This window comes from Anas platyrhynchos, chromosome 7 (genome assembly GCF_047663525.1).
Source record: "Anas platyrhynchos isolate ZD024472 breed Pekin duck chromosome 7, IASCAAS_PekinDuck_T2T, whole genome shotgun sequence".
Lineage (NCBI taxonomy): Eukaryota > Metazoa > Chordata > Aves > Anseriformes > Anatidae > Anas > Anas platyrhynchos.
The window spans coordinates 6,911,158-6,930,108 of NC_092593.1; the positions used below are offsets into that span (position 1 = coordinate 6,911,158).

Sequence of the window (18,951 nt, forward strand, 5' to 3'; positions counted from 1 at the left end):
TAACACATCAATGAAAAGGCAGCATTTAAAAAAAACAAACCAAAAAACAAAAAAACACAACAACCCACCACCAGCAGCAGGACTTGCTTTTATTAGTGCAATTCGTAAGAAATTAGAACATTTAATGAGAAAATCGTTAACCATGAAAAAAATGGACTGACTTAACTCGAGGAGCTTAAGTAGTGAGACTTCAATTTAGTTTGTCAGCTACTGGTAATATAAATAAAGAGTGAGTTGATCACCTCTGGAGCAGTAGGCAATTTAGCACACTTTCTTGTGTGATAGCTGCTGTTGGACAGACGCGCTGTCTGCCTCCTTTTCTAGCAACTCACTAGAGTCAAAAGCTAGTGGGAGAATATCAAACACTTCTTGTTTCACTCATCTCTTCAGAGGTGGTATCCTTCAGATCCAGTTCAGTTAGGCATTTAATAGAAAACAGTAAGTACTGGCTGTTACATCCATGATTATGGTAAGCATGGTGGAATACAGCGATTGCTTTGATGTTATTACACCTTCATTGTAAATTTAATCCTTTCATTGAAATAAGCATGTATTTCAAAGGGTGTTTTTGGGCTCTGTTTTTTAGAGTTGTAAAATATAACATCGCTCAGCTTTAGGATCCCAAATATTCTAGTTTTACTTCCTGTGAAAAAAGTTAGGCCAGTGCTTTTCTCTTGGCTTTTAGGTTTGGAATTTTACCTTGGCTGTGCTTGAGCTTCTTCCCAGTATATCTAGCTTTTTCAAGGAGGCTGCAGTAATTGTCAGTAGCTTAGATACTGTCAATTATGAAATTGAGTTGTTTGAGGCAGTATGGGTGTGATTAACTCTTTTGATGCCTGTCAAGGTAGAATAGAAAGAGATGCAAATGAATTTATTTATTTATTTTGCTGAGGAATTGTACATTATGTAGTTTGCTTATTTATTCCTCTTTGTCTTTCAGTGAGTCAGCAGCTGATAAACCGCATTGATCAGTTTCTGGAACATAAAAGTTCACAGTACTACATGAAAGGGATCAATTGTATCAGAGTTTTCAGAGAGGAGTCCATAAAGGTAATGTTAATATGTGAAAACTCTTCCAAATGGAAGATACGATGGGCCTATTTGCTATATTGAAAATGTGGTAATTTATTGCTACAGGAGAAGTAGATTAAAAAGATTTTAATCGCTTTTGCTGTTTGAAAGTTTAAAGAAACACAAATGGAAATATGTTTCTATTCTTAACTTGAATAAAGACTAGATTCTGTGATGTTACACACTGTTATTTTTGTTCTTTGAAACATAAAATCACAAGGCCTGTGGCCTGATGTTTATAAAAGAAAAATATGCTATTGCACAAAGTTCTATTAAAACAAGTTTCAAAAAGCTACAGAGATTTGTAGTTCTGTTTTTTTGTGGCTCACTTTTCCTTAGAACTCTTGGTTCTAGTAGAATTAAAATGTGTAATGATTTATGCTCACCATTTTATATGACTTCATGAAGAATTAACGTTTGCAGCTATTTCTATATTGTCCTGTAATCATGGCTGTTATTTTTTTCAGCTGTCCAAGGTGCGGTGCTTTAATGATTTTCTGCAGGCCCTGAAATCAAAGGTGGAAGACAAAGCCTTAGTTGATTTCTGGGAGATTGTGGTACAAGGTATGATGGCATTTCACTTTTTAAAGTATTTCTACTTTTATTATTCGTTATGTAGGAGAAAACCTTATGTTAGCAATGGGACACTGAAACTAAACCTAGAGCAACATTTTGATTTAGGTCATTCCCGCAGCCTCTGTAAAAGGAAAAAAAATTAAACAATCACAACAGCAACATCCATTTCTTTCACATTACAGCTTCCTTTTTTTGTCCTAATTGTTTCCTACCAGTAAGATTTCATAATGTCTTGCCAAGTCGTGTTGAAATAGTAAACGAATTGTGTAAGAAAAGAGACAAATTAAATGTCACAAGGTAAGGAGAACGAGATAGGATTTCAGGTGAATTTGAAGATAAGTGGAAAAACTTGTGCAGCTTATATATAAAAAGATGCTTCCAAATTAAGCCTCAAAAAAGGCATGAATAACTTTGAAACATGTCACTGATTGTTTTGTATTTAAGCAACTTGAAGAACCAAATACGTGGTAATATGACACCTACCTATGATTAAACTGGGAGATACAGGGCAATGCGATTCCAAAAGAGCTTCAGAGACTACGCAAGTGATAAATAAAGGAACATTTTCACAAATATGAAGCGTGGTGGGCTATAAAAAACATCTTTTACATCATACTCTTGTTTTTAATTGGAATCAGTGCTAGGAAAATCTGTTAAATGCCCAACTGTGTATTTAAGGGTGCATGCTATAAAATGCAATTATATGCTTTTATACAGCACCTCTCAAAATGAAGGACTCCAGACTGTGTTTAATGCCTGCTTTATCTAACTATTTCAAAATATAGGATGGGAATTTGTTTATTAACCAAAACCAACAGCACAAGGCAACTCTCAAAGGCTATTGTAGGGTACTGTCTCTGAACAAATCTGAAGAGGAAAAAAAAAAAAACAACAAAACACACAAAAAAAACCCTTTGGAAGTAGGAAACTTGGATCTTTTTAAGTCATGCTTAGAATACTGTTTTAATATTTTTAGTTGGTTCAAACCAGAGTTTTCAACAAATTGGACTATATTTCTCAGAAAATAATTAAATACAAACAGGGATGATATTTTCATACAAAGCAGATTATCTTCTGAGAAGATGATAAAATCATGATGCTTTATGGATAATCCAACTAGCTGGTCTTGCTGAGTAGCTGAAATTGCTTTTCATTTGCTGCTATCAAAAGCAGAAGTCCTGTTTTCCCTGCTTTTTGTGACATAACACATGCCCTTTTTTTCCCTCTAAATGTGGCATTGGGCCTTGTTACGAGCCACTGCAATCACCAAGAGGATGGATGTGAGTTAATGAGTTAGTGATTCTTGGAGCAGGAGCAAGGCAGATCTATTTGATAAGCTCACTCATCTCGTGAAACCCTGCTGTGTAGCTCTGTGGGCATGTTAAGGTGGCATTAAACTTGTGATGCTGCTAAACCTTTCTGAACCTACTGTTCTTTCCTCTCACACCCACAGATTCTTAATTTGGCAACAAGCGTTTGTGTAGCCAAGTGATGACTAGATTGGGAAAATAATTGGGATGAAAAGTAATTGAGTGTTTTTCTTTTGTTTTTGTGGGTCACTGCACAGGATGGTGGTGCAGACACAACCAGGGCAGGACCAGCACTTTGGTGTAGTCATTCTGTAGAACCACAGCATCAGTGTTTGTATGGTAGGAGTTAATTTTTGTAAGGCTGTTAAGGACTGAAGAGCATGCTGTGAATGACTAAAAGTGTAATTTCTGATAGATTTTCAGCATTTCATCTGTGATCTATGATTTCAGTGTCTCATTAGTTTGATTGTCATAATATTAACAGTTTCCTAAATGGATACTTCCACAAGCTTATGAATATTCTCATTAATTTATTTTTATATCATAGTTGACTCATTTATGCAAGTCACATCTTCCTTTGAGCGATATTTTTTTATTTTTGGTGGTGGTGATGATGACACATTGAGAAGTTGAAATTTGGAGGACTTATTTCATTTCTAATGTTAAGTCTGGTTTTGGGAAGCCTTCTAATGATACTTTTATATCTTTTATTTTTTTAGACAGAATTTCTTTGATCACTAAAGATGAAGCAGAGGGAAGTTCTGTGACTAGTGAAGAAGCTGAAAAGGTATCATTTTTTAATGAGCATCTATTTGTGTAGAGCCCTAGCTGTGGAACAGAAAATTCTTTATGATGTGTATAAATCTTTAGGTGAATGAAATAGGATCCTTATGAAGGAAGAATATTGTCCTTTTGCTGTAGAATTAATACTACCCTATTCTAGAGCAAAAATAATTCCATAGCATGTACCACAGCATTATATTTTAATTGGTCTTTAGAAAGTAGCATGTACATCATTATCTGAAAATATCCTTTCTGAAGAACAGGAATTTCAGGAGCTCAGTTTAATGGAACAGCAATAAATTTTATATGCAAGATTGCAATTTGAACTTTGTATAAAGAGCTGTGATCTCGTTGTTAACATACTAGTTCAAAAATCACGATTTTTTTGGTCTAAAAGCTTTGCTAACTCTAGCAATATAAAGCTGTCATAGCTTGTTTTCATCATATATGCAGTGATAGCAGTAATTTCTACTTTATTGAGGTCTTGTGGATTGGACATCATATATTATGCTATTATTATTGGTCATCGTATTGGCTTCTTTCAGAAAAAGAAATTTGGGGTATTTGCAGGTATTCTTCCTACAGAAATAAAGCATTTCAGTAACTGCAGTGATGAATGAAGGATGCTACAGTTACAGAGCAGTGACTTATAAAAGACAGAATGGTGCCTGTTTGAAAGAAGATATAATTCAGATTTGCTGTCAAAAATTGTGTTTGCATAGAGAGGATAAGATGGGCATTTTTGTATCAGGCTGCTGCTTGCCATATGACTTTGAAGAGTTTAGAAGAAGGGAGGTCTCAATGTTACAGACCCCTCAACGTAAACGTAGGTAAAATCCTTGTACTTTGCAAAGAAGCAGCTTTGTTAAAAGATGCTATATTGATTTTTACAGCTTCTGGGCCTTACATTAGCAATAACAAGGGGCTTGAAGTAGGTTCTCCATGAATGAATTAAAGAGTAGGTATGAAGTTTTATTTTAGAAACTGTTTTTTAATCTGTAACAATTTATCTAGAGGTAAAGAAGACGAATGAAAATGTAAACAAGCTCCTAAGAACCCCAAATCTAAACTCATATACAGAGTGCAAATGTCAGAGTGACTTTTTGTTGTACACGTGAAGGACCTACTGGTTGTTTCTCATCATGCATAACTGTATAGAACATTCTTCTGTTCTTTAAAACCAGCAGTTTTAAAGAATATCAGGTTTTGTTACATATTCTGAGTGCTGAGTTTACTTTGAAACTTCACAAGACCATTTGTTTCTTGAACTTCACTTTTTAGTCTGAAACTGTCATTGGTGTTCAAAATGCGATAAAGCTGCATGAAATAGCCTCTATTCCTGAAGGAAATCTCTACTAGCCATAAAGACCTTACAGGGCACAGATCTCTGAACTATGATCTTATGGTGGCTAAGAAATACTGTGTCTGCATAGGAATGCAGCAGAAATTATGAAGAGTAGCAAGGAGCAGAGTTACAGCTGTCAGGCTAAGCTGGAACAAAACATTGTAGACTGACTTTAGAAGGACTTTTCTTTTTAACATCATCCTGCAGTCAGCCAGGTGTTGCAATAAAGGAAGAAATTCTTCTGTGATTGATTGAAGGTCTTGTGACAGCCATAACTTCCCTTTAAAGTAAGGGAATAACAAAGATTGCATGGAATCAGCTCTGGGCTGCTGAGAGTGCAAGAGTTCGCTAATGTGACAGATAACCTTGCATTTCAGAATAAATGGCTTGCATCCCTCTGCTTAACTAGGCTGTTGGCAGTCCCAGTTATTTACTAGATAACCTCCCCACTCTCCAGAGCCAAAACCAGAACCCTTAAGGAACTGTCATTTTCTGTCAAGGGTTTGTATGACTTTTAACATATGAAACTGGAAGACTGTATGTTGTTGGAATAAGTTCTAGAGAGTGAAATTTTGTCTTTCAGTTTGAGGCTGATATTATGTCTAGTCTTGGTCTAGTTAAACTGTGCTGCAAGTTTGCTGTGGCGTGTGAAGGCAGCATTTTCCTAGATCTATAGCAGATTGCTAAAAAGGTTCATTTGTTTTCTGTGATGAAGGCCATACCCTCCATTAAAGGGTTACACTGGATCTTTTAAAATATCACGTATAAGATTAAATTTTTCTTCAGCTCTGTAATAGGTCAAATACTCATAATTCCAAGTTTGTAGGTCCAGGGATTCACTGTCAGTGTGGTCTTCCGTGACACAGAAGCCTTTGAAACCTTTTCTCATATGTGAAAGTCACTAGCTGGTAGCTTTTTCAGGTGTGTATTGGATATAAGGCTCATAGTTCATAGAATTACTGTTTTGTAATAAAAACTTAACTTTAAAGGCTGTTTATTAGAGAGGTAACGTAAATTTTTTTTTGCTTTTTTTGTTTTGGTTGAGCTAGGTTATCTGTGCATGTTTTCCTTTCTTCATATCATTGAGAAAAATAGTTCTGTGTAGGCCTTTTTTTTTTTTTTTACCCTGTAATAGTAGTACACTCTTATTAGAGTGTAAGGATGATAGGTTAAAAAAGCAGCAACGTCAAGTGCTTTTGGTGATTAATTTGGGAAAGATAATGGATTTCAACACAACTAGTACATACATGTACAATCTGTTTTTGCATTAATGCAAAACAGATTTTGTTTAAAAAAAAAGTTTTAAATGTATAGAATTTGATGGAAACTTCAGGTTACAAATTTTCACTTGACATTTTTTTTTTTTAGCTTTTGACTTTCTTTACCTAATTTAGTGCTAGAAAGCTAATTTTGAAAGCTTCAAAAATGTGCTACTTTTGGAAATATCATTTGACTCTTAATTAAGTGCGTAAAATGAAATTTGGTTTGGCACAAAATGCCTTTCAGAGCTGACAATGTCACTAGCTTTTAGTTTCATAATACGTGCTTTGTATTACTACGAGATTGAGAACTTTTCCAGCAAAAAAGACAGACAAGCATGCGACATCTTAAAATTCTAATTTGTTCCATCCTTGTTAGTGCAGCTACAAAACTTGTAAGATAAGATGAAGTTAACATTAAAACATGAGTGGTGTCTGTGCAGCAAGTTTTCTGCCGCGCTCCAGGTTATTGCTCTTCAGGATGTAGAAAAGATTTGACCTTTGGCTAATGAGACAACGAGGCAGACATTGTCTGTATCCTTCATCTTTGGTGTTAACCAAATGCATTATATTTGCTTTTTGTCCTATTGGATGTTTTATTTGGTTCTTTCCTACAACATTAATTTATTGATGCTCTACCTAGCAGAGGGAGCTGGAGAGAATGCCTTCTCCAGTGATTCAAACTGCGAACTCAGGCATTAAAGCATTAGATCACAACTTGATATGATGGGAGAATGTGGCAGGCAACTTCTCGGTGTTTTACCCGCTGTCTAAAGCTGACACTGCTCTAGAACAGGATCAGAACCATTTAAGTAAAATAACATTTAAGCTTTTTACAGTCCGAGTACGTTGTCTTGGAGATGAGTAGCACTGATGGGGATCCCAGGGCCTTTTACATGACCTCCATGTTTGTAAAAGCTAAGTCCTCAGGTAAACAGTAATTTGCTTTCAGAAACCAGTTGTTTCCACAGAAAAGAAAAATGTTACCTAAGCTCAAAACCAATATTCATAGCCTGTTTAATATCGTTATTTTATAACCAGAGATTTTCTATTTTCTATCCTGTTAAAGAGACTACAACTAAAACTTGTAGACAACTGGACACTTTTCAGGAGGCACATATTTGTATTGTTTTTTGTTTTTTTTTTTTACTATTATAGCTAAATTACTATTTTTTTTTCCACTGTTAGGTTAAAATAAAAATAATTTGTAGGTGGTTGTACTCCAGATATTGTCTGTGTGTTTGATTTCAGTAGTTACAGTATCTAAGCAAGTTAGCTTTATCTTCTGTTTATTGATGCTGTGCTTTAAATGAAGGGCATATGGTGTGTTTGTATCAGCAGCTACTGCAAAAGAATTTTACATAATGACTGTTCTATTTTTAAAGACCAGCATTCGAACCATCTTGCATGTTTGAGAGTGTTTTTTAAATTCATGTCTTTGTTCATCTATTAAATGTTCATTGAATTAAGTGAAAAGCTTCTACTGAGTTCCACACGGAACTAGGTTGTCATACTTAAGATCTTTACTAAACAAGTTGTTAGTCAACTTACATATGTATTAATAATAATAGGGACATATTTTTTTGTCCCTGTCCTGGCAGCTTGTAGCTATGCGTGATATTGCTTTTAAAATTACCTTTTTAAGAACATAAAAATGGCCATACTCTGAACAAAATTTCCATGTAGCCCATGGCTCCAGCCACTGACATCTCAAGTACTTCCTGTGCTTGAGGCTGTTTCTTTGGACTTCAAAGTATTTCTCTCCTATGAACTTTCCCCATCTCCTCTGAGACTAAGTACTAATATTTGCAGTATCCTTACTAAATAGCATTCTGCAGCTTAACTGTGCATTGTCTTAAGAACCACATTCCTTGTCAGTTTTTAACAATCTGCTATAAAATCCCTTAAAAGCAAGACTTAGGAAATTCCCTGTTTTTTTTTTGTGTGTGGTTTTGAAGGGTGGAAACCAGAATGGACTTGCTGATGATTTTTCATTATAGGCAGATTAGTTTTGATATGGAAAGGACACGTTCTGTCCACAGAATTACAGAATCATCTAGGTTGGAAGAGACCTCAAGATCATCGAGTCCAACCTCTAACCTAACAGTAACAAGTTCTCCACTAAACCATATCACGAAGTTCATTTAACATTGAGTCAGAGTTTCGTCAGTCTAACTAACGTAAGAAAACTTGTATTTTCAGTTCTTGGCTCCAAAAGAAAAGAAAAATGAACCTCTGCCTGCTACAGATGAAGGTGGTGATGTTGATGACTTGGTGAGTACAATAAAGACATGATGTGGCTGTAGAATTCAGTTGTAGCTGAAAGTTGCAGTAAGAAAAAGCTTCTTAAAGCAGTAGATCACATGTCTTAGAAAACACCTCAGGGAACTGAGTCAGAAAAGAGCCATGTGAAATTACTTGTTTACTATTGTAAAACACAACCAGATGTGTAATTTTATGATGGCAAATAGAAGGCTGTGTAGTAACATGGGTGTTTATATAGATTAGTTGTGTCCTCTTGTATATTTAAAAGACCCAATGAGGCTGCGTGTTTGATAGCAGATTATAATTTACTATAATAGCAATAGCATTTAACAAAGTTTGTAGATCTAGAACAGCTATTTATGTGGGTTGAAACCTAAAAGTCATTTAAAATTAAAAGATGCTTTAATCTTCTCAGTTAACCTTCTTTTATACTAACTTGCTTAAATTCAAGGATTTCAAGAGGGTTTTTTTAATAAACATTTTAGCCATTTCTGTACAGGCTGAGTCATTACAAATCTGTCTCTGAAGCTTAAATTGATGGTGTAGACAGTTCTAATGAAGTTTCAATAGCAGGCATATTTTTACTTTTGGACTGTACTTCTTTTTTTAAGTCTCCAAATTGCACATATGATTATGTGAAGATGAGATTTAAGGTTTGTTTTTGTACTTTTAGTGTTAAGTTCCATGTGGTCCACTTATGTTGGATTTCTTATTTCTTATGTCGGAACCCTTACAAGGATTTCTGAGTTTGCTTTATTTTCTAAGCTGTAAACACAAGAAATTACTTGAATTCAATACCTTTTCTTCTAAATCTGTTGCTTCTGTTTGCAGCTGGACATGATGTGACTGCATGATACATTGGGATTGAATAAACGAAGTTATGGAAGAGATCTCCCTGTAAGATGGCACACAAATAGGATGCTAATGAGAAGACTGTATAGCCATCTTTATTTTCTCAAATGAGAGCAGAAGTCCAAGACATTTTCAGTTGGTGTAAATGTCATCTGACTTTTTAAAACTAGAACAGAGGATTGATATCTTTAAGGGGTCTCTCTTTTTTTCTTTAGCACCGAGAATCTGGTTTATCTGTGGAACTGCTTCTAGTTAAACGCCACTAAATTTAATGAGAGCCTGTGTTTGTGCCTGAAATTCTTGTTATATTCCCTGAGAAGGAAGACAGAAATGTCACAGCGAGGTTACCGGGTAATATAGAATCTTTAGTGGATGTAACTCCATAGCATTATTGCTGCAGAAGGAGAAAGGTTGTATTTTCATGCCTTTTCCCTGCAGAGAGGAAAAAAAAAAAGGGGGGGGGGTGGTATTGAAAAAATGTTAGGCCAGGGATTCACAAAGTAATGGTTTGAAATGAACAGCAGAAGCTAAAACATACAACAAAGCCAAGTGTACTGATCTTGTGACGCTGTACCCAAATCAACAATTGTGGTCATCTTTCTGTGCTCCAAGTTCTCTTTCATGTCAGCTCAACAGCAGAGTTAAAGATCCTCAAAATTATTTTATTTTTTTTAAAGACTTTTACCTGTGATTCCTGTAGTACTCCTGGTGCTAAAAGGATAAAAGACTCTGTTATATGCCTATTTAATACAATGCTGGTAATGCAGAGCAGAGGAATACGTGAAAGCTGTACACTGACACTTGTGATAGATAACTGATGATAGTTAACATTGGTAACCAAAATGGTGTACTATCTACACAAAGCAATCCAAAGTTGTCAAATACAACTTAGAAAGAGATTCTCAAATTTGATTTACAGATCTGAAGAGAAACTAATGACAGCTTCACAGATGCTTGTTACTGCCAGATTAATTCCTTTAAAAGCTGTTCTTTATTATTGCAAATGTACAAAAGTACTGTGCAAAGTGGTGGTAGTATCATATAAAAAAAAATCATGAGCTAAATTAAAAGATGTTTTGGAATATCTGCCCTTTATACTGAACAGCTCCTGTGTGTGAAACAGCAGTTGCTTTTCCCCACATTTCCCTACACAGAGACTTGCTCTCTTCTTTCTTTTGTCTTACCTTGATTGAGTTCATGCAGACTTTGAAGAGATCTCTCAAGTGTAGAAGGCAGGCAGTAGGTAACGTTTCCAGGCCTTTAGATCATTTGTTTCATGTAAAGTTATTTTTCTGAATTGTAAATAAGAAATTGTTGGTAACTCCATGGTTTTGACCATCTATTTTTAGGCTGATTTATGGAGTGTAACACTGGTGGTTTTTTATTTTTTTAATTAGTTTGATTAATAAAATACTTAATGGATTGCTTTTGTTTTCTTTGTAACCATGTTTGCTAAAGTCAGATCATTAACTACCTATGCAGTACCTAGGTGAGACTACTGAAAAACCCTTTTCCAGGCATGCAGTGAAAACATTCAACATTGAAAGCCTTCCACAGGAGTTGAACGTAATTACTTTTTCTATATTTTACAAACACGAAACTTCACAACACCCCCAATAAAATCATTTTTATTATTTTGCAGAGATGAGTCGTGGTCAAGACCGGACAAGACATAGAATTACTTTGCACTCAAAACAAGGATTAGAGCTTTCAATTTCTTCTGAACTAGTTGGCCGCATTTTTAGAGTGTATTGTTTCTGTCAAGCAATAAGCATTTAGGAGTGCGCAGAGTATTTCATATGTCTTCTTGATGCCTATAAAGCGCATTTAGGCTCAGTATAGTAACTGAGTTGATAGGACTGAAGAGGGCAATGGGAATTTGAATTGTAGTTAAATTAAGTGAAAGTGAATTCTCAGAAGGCAAGCAAAATATCTTTAATTCTGCCCAGCCTTCCAGGCATCAGTCATCAGAAGCTTACGATATGCATTAGTGAGAGTTTATCATATAGCAACCTGATTTTATACTTGTTCTGTGCCAAAGAATCAGCTTTCAACTGAAAAAGTTAAATGACTGGAAGATATCTTCCACTCAGTCTATGCTCACATTTTCAGTTATGAATTCTGACATAGTTACTTACTGTTTTACGCTGAAGATGCTCATTCTGAATTGCAATACTGACCGGTCTTCAAAACTTCAAAAGCAATAGAGCTGTTAGTCACCCACTCAAAACCAAACATGCAGAAAACACCATGCAAATCTCTTGCAAGCAGTGTAACATTCCCTGTCCTGTACTTCATAGCTGTAGGAATTATCAAGGCATCTTTCTAAAAAAGAGATGATGGCTGTGACTTTTGCTTTATGTTACGGAATTACATTTTCTTGGAAGGAGTAGTTCTGGAAAGTTCTGGTAATAATAATAATAATATGGGACAACAACCTTGGTTAGCTTTTTTTTTGGCCAAAAGATCAAAGCTTGTGATTGTGTTGCATCTTTGTTATCTACCACTCTGATATGACTTTAACTTAATGGACAGTATCAGTCAGCTTCAACAGAGAGGCAGTGATTTCGGTATGATATAACTAAAAAAAGGTTTTATGAAAGTTAATGCTATGAAGAGGTGGAAGAGAAAGAAATGAAATTCTCAGCCTTTATTCCCTGTTTGGCTGGCCTTACAGCTGAGAGTATCAGCTAGCAGGCTAATCATCACGTTGCATCAGCAGTATCATATGTTGCCTACTCTGCAGGTCCTCTCCTCCTCTTTTTCCCCAATTAGATGAGGAACTTGGACTCAAAAAGATATTTTGCAGGGTGGACTTCGGGAAGTGGAAAGTATTCAGAGGTATTAAACCAGGAGGTGTAATGAGTATGGGAGGGAACTGGGGGTGCAGCCTGGAACTGTGAATACAGAAAGGACAGCAGAGTGTTTTTGGGAGCCACAGAGGCAAAGCAAGGTTCTTCCAGTAGCAGTGTAGGAGGAATGGGACATGAATCTATTAGCAACCAGGCTTATATTAGTTCTGCTGTTAATGAAACAGGTTGCTCTGTCACTGAGGAGTGGGGTCTGCTGACTCTGTAATGCGCTTCTTGTCTTGCTTTCTTTATTCAATGCTCAGAAATCCATTTTGTGCTCACAGTTGTGAAAATTTCACATAAAGTATGACACACGCTATCAAAGCACCCGAAATGGGAGGAGATCCTATACTACCGCACTATGGTCACTTGGTTGCAGGGGTAGATTTTCTTCTTCATGACTTCTGTGATGCTTTGTTTTTGACAGAACGGTCTGTTCGGTGTTGGGGTAGATCTTATGGCATTAGATAATTAGGAAGGAAATTCAGAAATTATTCAGGCTGTGAATTCTTTAACCAAGGCCCATCTTTACATTCTGCATTTGAAGTAGTAGATCCTGCTTTTGCCTGAGACTGCAGGACTGTTGCAAGTCAGATGATATAATGGGCTCAGCTGGGTTGGGGGCTGTTTGGAAAGAGGAAGACTTTGGGGTGGTATTTTCTTAAGCTGACAAATATACTGGTGGATATTCCCGTTGTGCCTATAAGCAATGTGGGGTTTTAGATTTATTTTTTTGTTTTTCCTAAAAGAAGTAAGCTGTTAACTTCAGCTGTTTGTTTGTGACAGAGGAAAACTCATTTCCACCAAGCTTTCAGCTTTGATTCCTTCTCACTTTATTCTTCATTTCTTCTCGTAGTACCAGGGCAGCACAAGACATGGAATGCAGCGTATAGCAACGTGAACCAGAACAAATATCACTCATAGAAAATCTCCAAGTTCATCCTGCTTTTGAAACTCAGGTTAAAAAGATGTTTAAAATACCCAAATTCCCAGCACTGGCAGGGGACTGTAGGGTCCCATCTAGGCTTGTGTTTCTAAATTCTTTGAAGAACTACTGCCTAGAAAAGAACGGTTGTCTTTGTAAACCCTACCAATGGCAAGGTGCTGGTCAGTGAAGACACTGACTTCTGCAAGAGGTTGCTTGTCCTTTTAGATGGTGTTTATGTATGTAGCATATCTGTGCACTGTTAGAAAGGCAGAGTTGTCCCTTGGGTGAGCTAAATGTCCTGCCAAGCAGCTTTGGGAGAAGCTCTGTATCAGCTTGTGCTCTTTTTTTTTTTTTTTTTTTTTGTAGCTATTGAACCTGAAACTTTAGAGGAATAGATTACCATATAATAAGAAAAAAAAATAGCTGAAATTTTCTTTTGTAGTACTGTCATAGTCACATATGAATAACTAAAATACATATATTAAGAGGTCAAAGCATGTTTTTTTTAACCTGTTACCCTTCACAAAGGATGAACAAACTCTGAACTCCACATAAAAATTTGGCATAGAGGCAGAGGTACTTTGTCCTTACTGTACAAGGAACTTAGAAAACATTTGAATATATTTTAGGTTAAAGTTTTACTATATTCACAGAATTACAGAATCATCTAGGTTGGAAGAGACCTCCAAGATCATCAAGTCCAACCTCTGACCTAACATTAACAAGTCCTCCACTAAACCATATCACTAAGCTGTTTTTCCATGTAGCAAGCTTTAAGTTGAAAAATTAGTTCTCCACCCTGCCCTCACCCCCATGTTTTACTGTATTGGAATAGTGCTTACATTTATGAAAATGAGAGAACTAAACAAGAACTAGAAAACCTGTCCCTTTCTCTAGTTTTTACAGACCAGACATAATTTCAGTGCATCTTTGAGCTGAATGTCTTAAAATTGTCCCTTCACTCACCTGACTTTTTCAGCGTATGCTTACAGTGCTTCACTGATTTAAGTTGGACAGAAATTAATCTGCTGCTTCTTCCCAGAAACTTTGTGAAGCCAACAGAACTAAGACCATGCAGTGAATCCTGTTCCTTCTGTGCCTCACCATACACTCCTCAGCTTTTGACTGTCAAAAGTATCTCCTTTACCAGCAGCCTGGAGTACTCACAGATGAGCTGTCGGAAAGAACCTCCTTTATTTACCTCCTTTTTTTTTTCCTGTGGTATGTTGCTCAAGGTAGAGATGAGCTGAGCTTGGCTCCACGCTCAGAGGCACGCTGACAAACAAGCAGCTTTACAAAACAAAAGGAATAGCTCCACTCCTAGTAGCCTAAATACACGCTCTGTGTGAATAAGAGAATCTGCTTTTTGCTGTTACCAAATCAGGAATTATTTCACAGCACTGAAATGTACGTAAATTTGGTCATATGTACATTTGCTGGGGGTACTAATTCTTAGGACCCCTGTGTATACACCAAGTCAGCTGTATGAACTCATGTACTGGAAAGTTTTGGAAGACTGTGATGGAATTGGTAGGTTGACCGTAGAAATACTTTTGATGTTGTTTTCAATGTATCAAGCCAAAGGATTTTTTCTTCTTACTCAATTCTAATCTTGTCTTATGCTTTCTTCCTATTTTGATGGGCAGTAATAGCTAGTAATAACTGTCATTTCCTCTTCCTTCAGAAGGGAGTGAATGTTGCAGCTTTCAAGATATAACAGAAAGCAGAAATATCTCCAGTGTAGGCTATAGCTAGAAACATTTTCTATCTGCTGTCTGAGACAACGCATAAAGGGAGCACAAGCCCCTGAGGAGACCAACTATGATGCAGATACTTTTGCCTGAAGCATGTGGATCAGAAATAATGCTAGGTAAAATAAGGTAAAGTAGCTGTAAGCACCTGATTGTTGGGAGTTTTATATAGGTTGGATGTGTGAGAATTCCTTTGCCAGCTTGCTAATGCAGGTAGTCAAATTATAAATGCTCTCTCCCCATGGAGTAAGGTACATCCATAATGTGAAGAAATAGCATATAGACCTCTGCACTTCGGTGGATTTTCCCAAGAATTACAGCAGCTTTATCAGAATTCTTAGGGACCCTTTACTTACCAAAAAAAGAGGGGAAAAGGTTTTTTAATTTGGTCCCAGGCAGGCCAGTATGGAAAGCCCTAATCTGAATGCATAAGAGTTGACCCAAAGTTTTTCCCTCTCATCCCTTAGCGCGGTGTGTGAATCCTATGTGAACTTCATCTTCTAGTCCTTAGCCTTCCAGAATTCCCATGGAATGACACATCTCTGTGGATAAGTATCCTACAGAGGATAAAAAATAAAAATTTTTCATCTTAGCAAAGCTGAGATGAAAAACTACATGACCCTCTTTGTCAGTGATTTGGGATGTAGGTTATTCACCCTACTGTACCCTCACAATGAGTCCTTTCCTCTTTCCTTTTCCTCTGTCAAATTTTAATGGATATTCCCCATTTCACAGTCCCTTCTGTACGCTGTAAACCTACCTGACTGACTTGGATCTTGGGACAAATAGAACCACAGTGGAAATGGTAATTGTGATTTGGAGCATCTCTGTTGTTGGGTGTCCACCTTGAATTTTTTTCTTAGGGAGTGGTTTCCAGCTATTATCAAGTGTAATAATTCTATGTTTGAGCCCATCCCCAAGGTTTGGAAGTCTGTCTGCTGTCCAGGAAGAATGTAACATAAGCAATATTGATGCATCTTTTACCAAATTGTGGTGGGTAGTGTAAAAAATTATGTATCACCAGAGTCTCACCTTGGATCAACATTCAGATTCTCTAGAAGCCAGGCTTGCTGCTTTACTTCATTGTCTTGTTGGAGGTTTTAACAAGGATAACAACCAGTGTTTTAAAGAAGTCTGTGGATCTATTAAGACAGATCAAAATGGATGATTCGCAACTTGCTGAGATTTGGTGGTCAGGCTTCTTAGAAGATCAAGGAGGTACTCTGCACAGGGTATTTTCTGTAACAGGCAGAATATTTGAGTGATGTAGGTAATACTCAGTCAGCCTGAAGGCTGAAGAATCAGAGAAACAGTTTGTGTGTCCATTAGCTTTAGTAAAAACAAAACAAACAAAAAAAATGACTTGCTTCATAAGAAGGCATGATGGCTGCTCTTGTGATTCACTCTTGGGGGACAGCAACAGCAGGATTACTGCCAAAGACCGGTCTGGGGCCACTTATTCAGCCTGTCTGCCCCTTGATTACCTTTCCTTTTCAAATGGGGAAGTTGATTACTCATGCTGTCTTGTAGAGAAGGTAGTTGAAAGAGTTTTGAGAGACCTGGGTTGAATAAAGACTTCATATAGAGAAGGATATGTGAGTGCAAAAGGTTAGTGGAGAAAGAGTTGGGGGGGGGGGGAAGGAAATGAAGACAAAAAGCAAGTTATCGTGGTGCTCCCTGGGACATGAGGGGAACACGATCATTAGTCTTGAGAAGTGGAGCAGAGGGAATTCCAGTAAGTGTCTTGCAGGCAGCAGGAATATATGCGAGGCAGACATTAAACAGACAAGACCAAGGTATTATTGAGAAATAACAATCAGTTACTTCCCTTAATGACTTTGAAAAGCAAGGAGAGGAAACAGATGAGGTTTCAAAGCTTATTATGAGGAGGGATAGGCTTGCTATATCTCTTTCACAATCCAGAAAGAGTGAGCTATTTTACACAATGAACGTCTACTTAGTCTTCTCCCGGACGCACATTGACCTATTTAAAAATGCAAATAGTTACAAAGTTCCCTTCAGGCAGTGACAAAATCATTGTAGGAGGAATAGAGTTAACCCAGAAAGACGATGTAATGTAATTGGGTTGTAGCTTGTCCAGGAGAGATTTTTCTGCAATTCTCAGAAGATGGGAGTGATAGAGGCTTTGACATTTGAATGACTCTCAGCTCTAGGTTTACCCATGAGATTGTGTATAATCCCCATTAACCCAATGCTGATGATGACTCAGATATCCTCCATCACACAGCAGTTCTGATATTTGGAAGAACAAATGTGAAGGGAGAAAAGCGTGCAGGAATGACCATTTTTTACAACAGGTCTCTGTAACTTGAAAGACAAGAGGTGTGATGCATACCCAGGGAGATTTTCTGTGGGGTAAAGAAAATAAAAAAGCAGGTTCCAGCTACGTGAAAAAGTCTGTGTTGGGTCCTCAAAGGTAATCGTCTCTTTCTCTTAAGTTTAACTGCTTAAGTTTTTGTGAAGGAATTCAATGTGATGCGATCTGGTCTTTACGTTTCCAGTATGCATTCCTAAAAATGACTCTAGGCCAGACTGTGAACGGTTCCAGACTAGTACGAAAACCGTGGAAGCAATGGAACGAAAGAAAATAAGCAATTGTGATTCTCTTGCTTGCTACAGAATAACAAGAATTGATGGGTGCAATTCTGTATTTTGCTTGGTTTTAGAGAAACAACCAACTCCACCTCCCATATCCTAGAAGAGCAGATGAATCTGAAGATAATTTATCCACGTTTGTAGTCTTCATTGTACAAAAATATCTATGAAGATTTCCCGTGTGCCCTCAGAAGTGTTGTGAAACCCTCTGTCTGGGCACATGTTACAACTTCATTGCACCACAGTTATCTTGGGCATCTTTCCCCTCCCCTAGGTAGCATTCATTCACAGAGAAAACTGAGAAAGGCACAAAGGCAGAATCACCAGCTATGCCCAGAATTTGCAGTCCAGTTGCTCCCATTCAAAATGCTCTGGCATCAATGTTCAGGGAAGCTTGGGCAGCTGCTTTGAATTCTATTCTGCTGCACTTGTGTTGGCATTTGGGGGATACCCAGCAATCCAGCTGCATCTGTGGAGCACAATCCCTCTCCTATATGCAAGGGGATTGGGAAAGGAGGAAAAGTGAAAGGTAACTTCAACCATATACACGCAGGGATCACAAATTAACTGAAAAATAGTGTTTCAAGACAAGGAGGGAAGAAATTGATAAGAAGGGAAGGAATTGAATAGATGAGGGCATAATATTTACTATAAGTAGGCAAATCGTTTAAGCAAGTACGTCTCCCTTAAGATTCATTTAAATGGATGCACTCAGGCCCTAGGGAGTACAGTACTGCAGAAAATAATAATAATAAAAAAATAATAAAAAAGCTTTCTTGGGTTTTGTGTGGCTTTCAAGATTTAGCTGTATGTCATCAACTCAAAATACTACTTGGTGACAGAAGTCTTGCAGCTGCTATGCATGGAGCTTGTCAATATTTGCAATGTATAAACCAGTCTGTATTAATGCACATTAGCTGTTTGTAGATGACACCCGTCTGTCCTAGAGCTGCAGTCCTTTAATGGGATGCTTTTAACAACGATTACCCAGCTTGGATTGCTTGCTAAGGGCATTTTGCATAGAAGCGACGACATAAAGCTCCACAGTTTCTGTAATCCATCAGTCTTTTCCTAAATGGGCCATACAGCTCCATTGTCCTGCATTTGTCCACTTGGCTAATTCAAGGCAAGATTGTCCCTTCTGCTGGTATTGCTGCAGAAACCCTAAAAGGTGTAGGTGGCTTGTCTGTATGCAGGTATGGGGATCCACGGTCAGGGTACCAGAGCCAAGGGATCCTCTAGCTCTGTGTTGTGGTACTGGCCTGCTGCCCTCAGCATGGTTGTTCTTCCTATAGAGTACACAACATTCCGTGTCCTATAGAGCACACAACAGAAACTGACAT

General features: G+C 37.3%; 1 protein-coding gene across 3 annotated transcripts in view; it reads left to right on the top strand.

Annotated features, from left to right (window-relative positions):
- XRCC5 (X-ray repair cross complementing 5) overlaps nucleotides 1-10,883 on the top strand; it is a 48,433-nt gene extending 37,550 nt beyond the window's left edge. For 2 of the 3 annotated variants that reach the window (XM_072040626.1, XM_072040625.1), the window contains exons 17-20: nucleotides 941-1,050; nucleotides 1,539-1,635; nucleotides 3,677-3,744; nucleotides 8,547-8,654. In XM_072040626.1, the coding sequence (XP_071896727.1) occupies nucleotides 941-1,050; nucleotides 1,539-1,635; nucleotides 3,677-3,744; nucleotides 8,547-8,639 (368 nt within the window). In that variant the 3' untranslated portion in view covers nucleotides 8,640-8,654. Of the gene's footprint in view, nucleotides 1-940; nucleotides 1,051-1,538; nucleotides 1,636-3,676; nucleotides 3,745-8,546; nucleotides 8,655-9,440 lie in introns of those variants that run through there. The other variant, XM_005030539.5, reaches the window with a different exon arrangement.
- Nucleotides 10,884-18,951: the final 8,068 nt, after the last annotated feature.